The 9,361-nt window shown below is 41.7% G+C and overlaps 1 protein-coding gene across 1 annotated transcript; it reads right to left on the bottom strand.

Moving 5' to 3' along the window:
* Window positions 1-3,570: 3,570 nt before the first annotated feature.
* LOC139652527 (DENN domain-containing protein 4C-like) lies at window positions 3,571-6,618 on the bottom strand. The gene is made up of 3 exons (XM_071529630.1): window positions 6,563-6,618; window positions 4,387-4,697; window positions 3,571-3,580 (listed from the first exon to the last, which is right to left on the bottom strand). The coding sequence occupies exons 2-3, from the start codon at window positions 4,683-4,685 to the stop codon at window positions 3,571-3,573; spliced, it is 309 nt and encodes a 102-aa protein (XP_071385731.1). The 5' UTR covers window positions 4,686-4,697; window positions 6,563-6,618.
* Window positions 6,619-9,361: the final 2,743 nt, after the last annotated feature.

Raw genomic sequence — 9,361 nt, 5'->3', positions numbered from 1 at the left:
CGCGATCTCGTTTCATACCTCTATGCGATCTCATTCCTTAATGACAACGATTCTGCCGCATGTTCATTATGGACATCCGTTGCATCAAACCAAGCAGTCCTAACAAGTGACAACACTGAGTTCTACCACGTGACGAAATGCGCACATGCAGAGCGGGCAGAAACCGGCAGAAAGGAAAACAACTCCAGAGAGAGACATGACGGAGAACAGTCGACACACATGGGAAAACACTTGTTCAAAGGTTGTGTTCTAAATAAGGGAAAAAGAGAGATGTAAGTTGATTGTTTTTATGAGTTTTTAAGTGTTGGATTCATCAAGCATTTGAATTAGGCTATATCTTTGACAGGCCGACAGCGCTCGTGTTGAGCTCAATTCAATTCAATGCATTGCCACACGGTTATCAATTAAACTACCTAACTCCACTTAAGTTACTTAAATACCACAAGGTAATGATGCTACTTACGTTAACGTTTGTAGGTCAGCAGATTACGAGTTATCAGGTTACTGTTTACATTAGTGATGCGCGGGTCAGGTTTTTCAACCCGCGCCTGCCCGTTCCGACACATCCGAACCCACCCGACCCATTTTCATACACATAAAACAACGACCTGAAACGGATCCGCAACCCAAAAAAAAGATTCAGGAAGGCAGGTAATTTTCCAAAGACTTGTGTAACTAAGGCTATACTTAATGCTATATAAAAAAATGTTTTGCTTAAGAATCGTGAGACAGAATCGTGATCTCAATTCTAAGCAAGAAAATCGAGATTCTCATTTTAACCAGAATCGTGCAGCCCTAATAACAAGCTAAGAGAATGAATCAATGCTGCTTTCCCATGATAAGACGTTCTGTTCCATCGTCAGACAGCAAATACTTTACGATGTATGGGAGAGCAACAATGGACAATAAAAACCTCTTTGACACTGTATCACAATAGAGTGCGCAAGCGCTAGTCGAGACAACCTTGAGAATGATTTCATAAGCCTCTACACTAACAAAAGGACAGCCACACTGATTACGGCCTAGTTTTGAAGGGACAGGACTTGAGGGAGATTTGTTGCACTGTGTGTTCAGGTCACACAACCTGCAATAGCTCAAGACATGATAACATTATGAGCCTCCAAGAATAGTGAAGATGAGATTATGTACAGGAGGGGAGGGGGAGAGAGACAACGACTGAGACAGAGAGTGAGAGAACTCTCTTTGCCCATGCAGCTACCCTTTGAACTGAGGGAAGGAGTGTCAAAATGGTGTGGAAATTGAGATGGCAGATAGCAGGGCAGTGCACAGTGCTGGCAAGGGAATGACTCATGCCCACACATACAAAGCACTCATAGACTGGGCTCTTAATCAAGTGTCTCACAGGGAGTGCTGGTCTGGAATCAGTTTTGCTGTCAGGCATGCCTCTGATTTCTGAGACAAGCTTATGTTGCCAAAAAACAAAAAAATAACATTCTAATGATGTAACAATTTCAAAAAGGTTACGGATTCAAGCTGCAACACAGATATTAAATCCTAATGAGTTTGAAAAAATACCTATGGAACAGAGTAAGTTGGGAATTTCTAACACTGAGTGGGTGTTTTCTATTGGTGGGCCTGTGTCTTTCACACATGGGTAAGGAAGGTGTCCACCACAACCTCATAAGTACTGACCTAAAATGGCCTTTGAGGCCGATCTTAACATGTTAGACAGTTAGAGGTCCAGCTCACACAGGACTTAATAGCACCAAAGTTGCTTTCCAAGACTAGTGTACCAATCTTGACTAGGGTGTGTGTGAGAGCATGATTTTTTCCACTTCAATCCTCTAAAAGCAACCCAATCAATCCAATTCCAGTCACTCCAAGAGAGACGCATATATGGAGATGATAAGTAAGAGCCTTAAGCATGGCTGTCTGTGGTGAGGAACATAGCTGGTTCTCCTGTATTACAGGGAGGGTCAGTCTGTGGTCAGCAGCACTGCCTTTCTCTTCATAGCTCTGGTTTCCCTTTGAGGCTTCTGTGAGTTTTCTCATACACACACACACACAAACACACACACACACACACACACACACGCCTATCTCCAACGGGCGATGTGATTCAGACATATTTACCAGCTGACTCATCTAAAATCCCAGACAGCAGAGGGAAGAGATTCTTCCTTTCTCATGGGCATTGTCCATGTTAGTACAAACCATCCAATTTACATTAAATATTATGATTTATGTCAAAATTGGCTGTGTGTTACAACCAGTCAGCAATCAGTGCCTCACTGTATTGTATTTTGTCTTGCATGACTGCAGGGCTTCTATAGCAGCAAGCTCCATGGCCTCCCTTCCCATCTGGACTACACCACAGGGCCAAAAGCTTAGATTTGTGTCCTCTTTAAACTAAGACCAACACATTTATTAATCTTGTGAAGGCAGATATTACAGTCCTGGAACCTTGCACTCTCTGGCAACTGGCACACCATTCATTCTGAAAGAGTGCAGGACAAACCTAAAGAGGCCAAGAGGACAATTGCCAGCAAATTCTCATTTAAGAAACAAAAAAACAAGTCCTAATGGGCACAGTCAGTCGTGAAGCCCTGAGGCCCGGGATAGGAATGTTGGCTTTGCTGACAGCAGAGGTGGCAGAAGGAAGAATGAATGATTTACACACTGCTAGTTTTTCATTCATTCTTTCAGGGGGAGATGACTGGCAGGTGGAAAAGACATCAGCTGATAGGAAAGGAAGACACCAGTGTTGCAGCAGGGCCAAAAATATTTACTGACCTTCTGCCCACCTGCGACATGTCTCTGAAGTTAAACCAAAACGGGGCCATCAGGCAATGCACAAATCCCATAATGCAACCACTAATGTAATTTCTATCAAAACACATTATCAGACCCAATCTGCAATCTAGGCAAAGCTATACCCCTTCTCAATGATGGACTAGATATTCCCATGAATTTTACACTTGGAGTCTCTTGATAATATGTGCATTTGTAGTGGAAACAGAAAACAAGAGCTTGTGATATGTACCTTGGAATCCGTTATTCAACCTCAGTAAACGTAAAAAGCATGATTGATGGACAAAATAGGTCCATCCACCACTGAAAAACATCTGTACAGTAGCTTGACAGCTAGTGGGAATTCCTCAATGTATGTTTGTGTCTATTTTCTCCAACAGCAAGATGTCTGTCAGATGGCTGGATTGTGTAATCTGTTAGAGGAAACACGACTTGACATACGATCTGCTGTTTACGCTCAATGCACTGAGGGCTGCAGCAATTCATGTGCGTTCCCCATAGTTCTACAGTGCAAAACTACATTCAGCAGTAGGCAATCACATTAATGACATTCATAAAATGTGCTCAATCAAACCAAATTCATCGTAGGACACAAGTGGGACATTGGCCAATATGTTGCCATCTACATATTGCAAACCCCATTTCAATGATGTTTTTCGCATAGATTTGAGTTTGCAGAGGGAAGGGAAATCCTTTCAGAGAGCCAGCAGAGTGTAGACTCATGTAACTGGAAACTCCAGTTTGTTGTTAGTGACTGAAAGGAGGAGGAGATATGGTGGGAAGTATTGCAACATTCTATCACACGGGCCTAGCAGGAGACACAGACAGGCTTTAGACAAAGACAAAGGTGTGTAGAGAGCTTAAAGACCTCAGGCAGTTGCATCATTATTCTTACTAAAAGATTACCGGATGTGCTATTACTGGCCTAGTTAAAGACTATGGCAGAATAGTGGACAATGCCAATAAATGGAATTTGTGTTTCATTGCACAAATGGGAAACTTCCACATCAATGAGCAAATAAGTCTGCAAATATTTACACAGTAAGCAGCAGCCTAGGCCTTGGATCAAGAATATCGTGAATAAACCTACGTCCATAAAATTCCCAACCACTTCTACCCCTTAAAAAAATTTCATGCTACTGCAGTCAAGTCTAATATAACAAATCAGACCTAACTTAAGCAACACTGATACCTAATGCAGGAGATGTAGACTAGTTTTGAACTCTACTGAACTCTTGTCATTGTCACAGGTATTCATGGGTCCAGGCAGTATTACATATTACATATCACCTGGTTACGCAATAAGCTGGCATAAAATACACAGATACATGTGAGATAAACAGCTTCGAGAAATACAGCTATGGATTGGTTCTTAACTAAGGTTGCATGTAAAGCAGCACAAAACACTGTTAAATTTCAACTTCTGAGATGTCCGTAGTAATGTAACTAATTCCAAGTTGTGTTTTATGTTGATTAAATCATTGCGCTAAACAATCAAATAGGCATAGATAAATGATGCCACTTGCAAAGAATCCCTTGCTGATGTGTTGTAAACATTGCAAGCACATGCACAACTCAAAGCAAAACACGCAGAGATAAATAATCACAACTCACCCAATGTCAATGAGCGGGGGCTTCCCGCGACTCCTCTTATAGCACAGGAAGAGCTCGGGGCTCTTGAGACTGCCATGGTTGAGGTTCGCCTGCTGGCCGCTGTAGGTGCTGTCGATACAGGTGAAGCCCTCAGGCACTGCTTCGCCCGCCGACTTGTTGATGACGGCTAAGTCAGTGATGGGCGCCTTGGGCCCGCTGGACTTGGTCTCCGACAGGTCCTGCTCCAAGGGTGTGGACTTGTCTGTCAGCCCGGCCACCACAAAGTAGTCGGTCACACGGTGACCCTTGTCCTCGATCATGGCTGGACGTACCTGGGGAATAAGAAAGTAAAGAAGTAAGATTAATAACCAAAAGAGTAAATTGTCATCAAACCCTCCAACAGCACTTTGTGGAGATTTCAGAGTAAAATAGAGTAAAGCCTTTTGCACAATGGTTGAAACTTCCTGCACAGAACATTTTAACAACAGCCAATGGAGAAATTAATTTCCGAGTCAATGCTAGTGAAGTATTACCTTCAGTATTCTGCAGCACTCTGGTTTTGTTAGCTTATGAAATTCTCTATCAAATCCTCCAACGGCACTTGGTGGAGCTTCCAGCCTACGGTTATAGGTAACACACACTGTGGGGCTTAGGCCACACCAATGAGGACATTGCTGTGGTAGTGAAAGCGAAGCCATGGCGATGGCCCTTACATCCCACTCGGGACACTGGGACGGACTACACATACAAGCGTACACAGAATGCTTAATGATAGCATGCGCAAAGCAATAAGAGGATCCCTTAAGACTGCTGCACCATAAAGAAGCAAACAAACTGGGGAAACACTAGGGGTAATGAAGGGACTGGATTTGTCCACATTCACAAACACTCTTGTCATTGTATATCACCGCACTGTTCCAAACATGTTGAGAGAGTTAAAGCTCTGGTGGCTGAGGAGAGCCAAGGGAGAACAGCCGAGCCCAGAGGAATGTTCAGAAATGCCACTGTGAGCATAAATCAAGATACCAAAGTCTTAAAAACACTGGAAATTCCATCCACTGACTTTGATTTGAATAACAAAAATATATAAAATGACTATGCACTCGAGTTCATGGATGGAACTTTCAAAATGCATCTTTCCTTTTCTATTTGTGACAAATGAATGTTTGAACCGTGATGTGACCTCAAAGATGGGGAGAATGACAGTCAGTGACTCTTGTAACTGGTAATGAGCAAGTTGTAATTATTGATTATTTTCACTGCAATACTGCTAGTAGGAAATCACTAACTGAAGTAGAAGTAGATAAGGCAGGTTGAGGGAAAGCGGATACACCAAGAAAGTAGATTACAACTCTTCATCACAAGATAAATCCTGGAATGCACCGAGTATCATCAAATTGATGATATATTTATTGTAAGAGAGGGTGGATTTCTCCTTTTGGACATGAAAATTAATCCATCTTTTTCATGCCTGAAACAACCCAGTTCAAAAAATAAAGTAGGACGTCATTACTATGTAATATGGGGGAGGTGGGGACATCAACTGCAGTTCATCTGTGTACTATGGTGCAAAGAAAACGTGTTTCACTGTCCAAGAAAAGCACTTGAATTATGGAAGATCAGCCAAAAATGACACAGAGCAAATGGCAGCCAAAGAAGAAAGAGAGGCTTAAAAAGCAAACACATTCACGTCCCTTTCAAAGAGCTGTAAGGACCCACACAGGAAGTTGCATTTTTCCAGTGGTGAGTCAGCTGTGGCAGGAGCAAAAAAGAGACGCCTCTTTGAACTGCCACAGTGAGCAGAGACGGCCCCGGACTTCATAACACAGATTAATATTGTGTGTGTCCATCATTTCTTTTCTGTTCTTTTTGATTTTGGACAATAAGTACAATAATATTTTGCACAAACTCTAAACTGCTAAGCAGCACACAACACACAGTATATATTTATATCATATCACTGTGAAGCCAAGGTACATGCGGGGCTTGAATGCAGACTGCCTTTCATGTTGAAAACCACTTCACGAAGGATACAGTCTGATATGGAAGCCATGTCACCAATGAAAGATTACCAGAGTGGTAAAAGAAAAAGATGTGGAAACATGGACGGAAAAAAAGATGAGAAACCCCGGCAATAAAAAGCGTAGCGAGTGAAGCACAGGGCCATTGTATTGTATTGTATCAGACGGTGACTGACCTACTTCCTGTTCATAACACACTCTGGAGTTCGCCACGTAGACGACAGATTGGAATCTCAAAACAGGGCAGTCGCCAAGGTAACAGAACTGGGGGCAATCCAGAAAAATCTGCAAAGTGACTGCTCACAATGTCATAAAAGATGCCCAAAATGCACCCCGATGACTTCTGTCATGCAATAACGCATGGCTGTCCTACTTTCTTTTTTGTTTTTCTTTTTTAACAGAGTTGCTCTGAAGCAAGAGGGAAAATCAAAAAGATGACATGTAGTCTGTGTATAAGGTTGTTCAACAATTCCTAGCAGTGTGTGTGTGTATGTGTGTGTGCGTCTGTGTGCAGGCGTGCGTGGTAATGTCCACTGGCTGCAATACAGTGCAGGACATCCGTTGGCTTGTGTTGTGGAAGGTGTGGGAGGAGTCAGACCGACCTGCTGGGGAGCAAAAATATTCTGCTACACCGAGACATCAAGCAGCTGGGATAGCCAGCACACTTTCTACACAGTCTCCACCACAAAAATCTGCTCTCTTCTAGACTTGGAGCCTGTTTTTTTATTTCCATTGTCTGCTTGACTATAAAGTGTGGACTTTATATATAAATATTTGCCTTTTGGGATAGCAATGGCATGGTCTGGCTCTATTGCGGAGGGGACAACACTGGAACACTAAATATTTTTTTCCAGGCTGAAATGTGTGAAAAACACTTTGTTAACCATGGTATGAACCCTTAGCTCAAGGAGGCAAATGTCACATGAGTTGGTATACACTTTTTTTAAAAAATCACTTTGTTCTATTGCATCATAGTTTTTCATTTTGCTAGTTAAAATATTCGGTTTCAAATTGAAGAATACCAAGTTTCTTATCAAGAGTGGTGAAAAAAGCAAATCAAGAATCCCTCTTACACTATGATCCAGGTAGTTTTAGGAATTGAAGCTGGATGTCTGCTTAGAATATGGCCTATTCTTTCGTTACTCTTTAAAACTGTCTGGGGGAAAAAAGCCCAACTCCATTCAATTAGTATACAATATGAATTGCATCCTCTATGTTGTACATAAGCCTCAAGGAGCAAAAACAATACAGCCTCATGCCAAATTCAAGCAGAGGTTGAATGACTGCAAGTTTCCACAAACAAAGCCGGCAATAAAAACGTATGGAACAATGAGGACGGAGTGGTATACCGGGTCACTTCCACATTTCTTTGAAGAGGCTCAGCTGCTGCAGTAGAGCAGGATGGAAAAACTCAGCTGGGGACACGCTGGATCCCACTGGTAAGGCAGGGGAAAGACACATGAAAAAATATGCCCTCTTCCCCATGGCTCTTCTGACGGGATCTGTCTGGGTTTTGGCCAGGTCACTGGGTAAAGTGAGTACTCAGACACAATTCTTAAACGATCCCAGCCCTTATAAATTTGCTTGATTTTGGTATTTTACTCAAAAACTTGGATATTTACCCATTTTGGCCAATATTGCTGAAACATAAGTTTTTCTTTCTTACTGTAAACAAAATTCTTACAAGCCTAAATGATTCCAGATGTGCATTTTCGCAACACAATGAAGAATGTTGTTTGTCCTACTCCTTCAACACCCATGCTAGTTTTGACTGGGCCCAGCTCTTACTTTATGATGATGCTCAATGGAAATGTACACAGACATAACTGTGCCTGACTTATTGCTCTGAAGAGATTAACGGCACTGTATCCATGGTTACATCTCACTGGTCAAAACCCCATTCAAGAGCAAAGTGCTGTTTTTAGACTTTATTTGCTTTATAACAAACCACACTGTTAAATATGTTCTCACCAAAAGCTGCCTGGCAAATGTACTCTGGTGGTTTTACCAGTGACTGGATAGTTTTGATGTATGTGTGTGGGTGCATTGTCTGGATATAGCTAAAACAAAAATCAGACACTCCACATAATACAAAAGTCACACACTTGGTGGGTATATTTAGGCCTATTTCACCAGAATATGAAGGTGCTACAGCTTTAGTGAAACCACTAAACTATTCATGGCATGAATTAAGGCTGCAACTAACGATTATTTTCATTGTCGATTAATCTGTCGATTATTTTCTCGATTAATCGATTAGTTGTTTGTCTATAAAATGTCAGAAAATGGTGAAAAATGTGGATCAGTGTTTCCCAAAGCCCAAGATGACGTCCTCAAATGTCTTGTTTTGTCCACAACCCAAAGATATTCAGTTTACTGTCATAGAGGAGGAAAGAAACCAGAAAATATTCACATTTAAGAAGCTGGAATCAGAGAATTTTGACTTATTTTTCTTAAAAAATTACTCAAACCGATTAATCGATTATCAAAATAGTTGCCGATTAATTGATTAGTTGACAACTAATCGATTAATCGATTAATCGTTGCAGCTCTAGCATGAATGTATTTGTGGGATTTAAATGCTGGTTGTTAAGTGCCGAAGTCTGTGCAGTGATGCTTGCTACTGTTATCATGAATACTGGGAAGGCCACAGACAAGACCACAAGCTCTGCCATAAAAAACACTTGATGGTCAACATGCATAAAGATGGCGGCCTCCTGTATTGCTCAAACTCAAAAGAGGAAAGGACGCACAACCAGTGTTAGAGATGCTGACCACAGCTAGTCGTCGCTAGTCATACAAATAAAAATAAAGTAGCTGCACACTCATAGCCACAATGCAGAAACGTATATTTATTTAGACGGACCAATGTTTCAACATAATGTCTTCATCAGGGTGACACATTTGGTGAGAAACACATTTTCTAGGGATATACCTAATTCAGTCATCCCGGCCTATTCCACAGGGCAACAGGC

This window comes from Centroberyx affinis, unplaced genomic scaffold, assembly GCF_046629955.1.
Source record: "Centroberyx affinis isolate AG114_WGS23_722 - 3 ecotype Tasmania unplaced genomic scaffold, CSIRO-AGI_Caff_v1 ptg001819l_1, whole genome shotgun sequence".
NCBI classification, from domain to species: domain Eukaryota; kingdom Metazoa; phylum Chordata; class Actinopteri; order Beryciformes; family Berycidae; genus Centroberyx; species Centroberyx affinis.
This window is presented reverse-complemented; position numbering and strand designations above follow the sequence as displayed.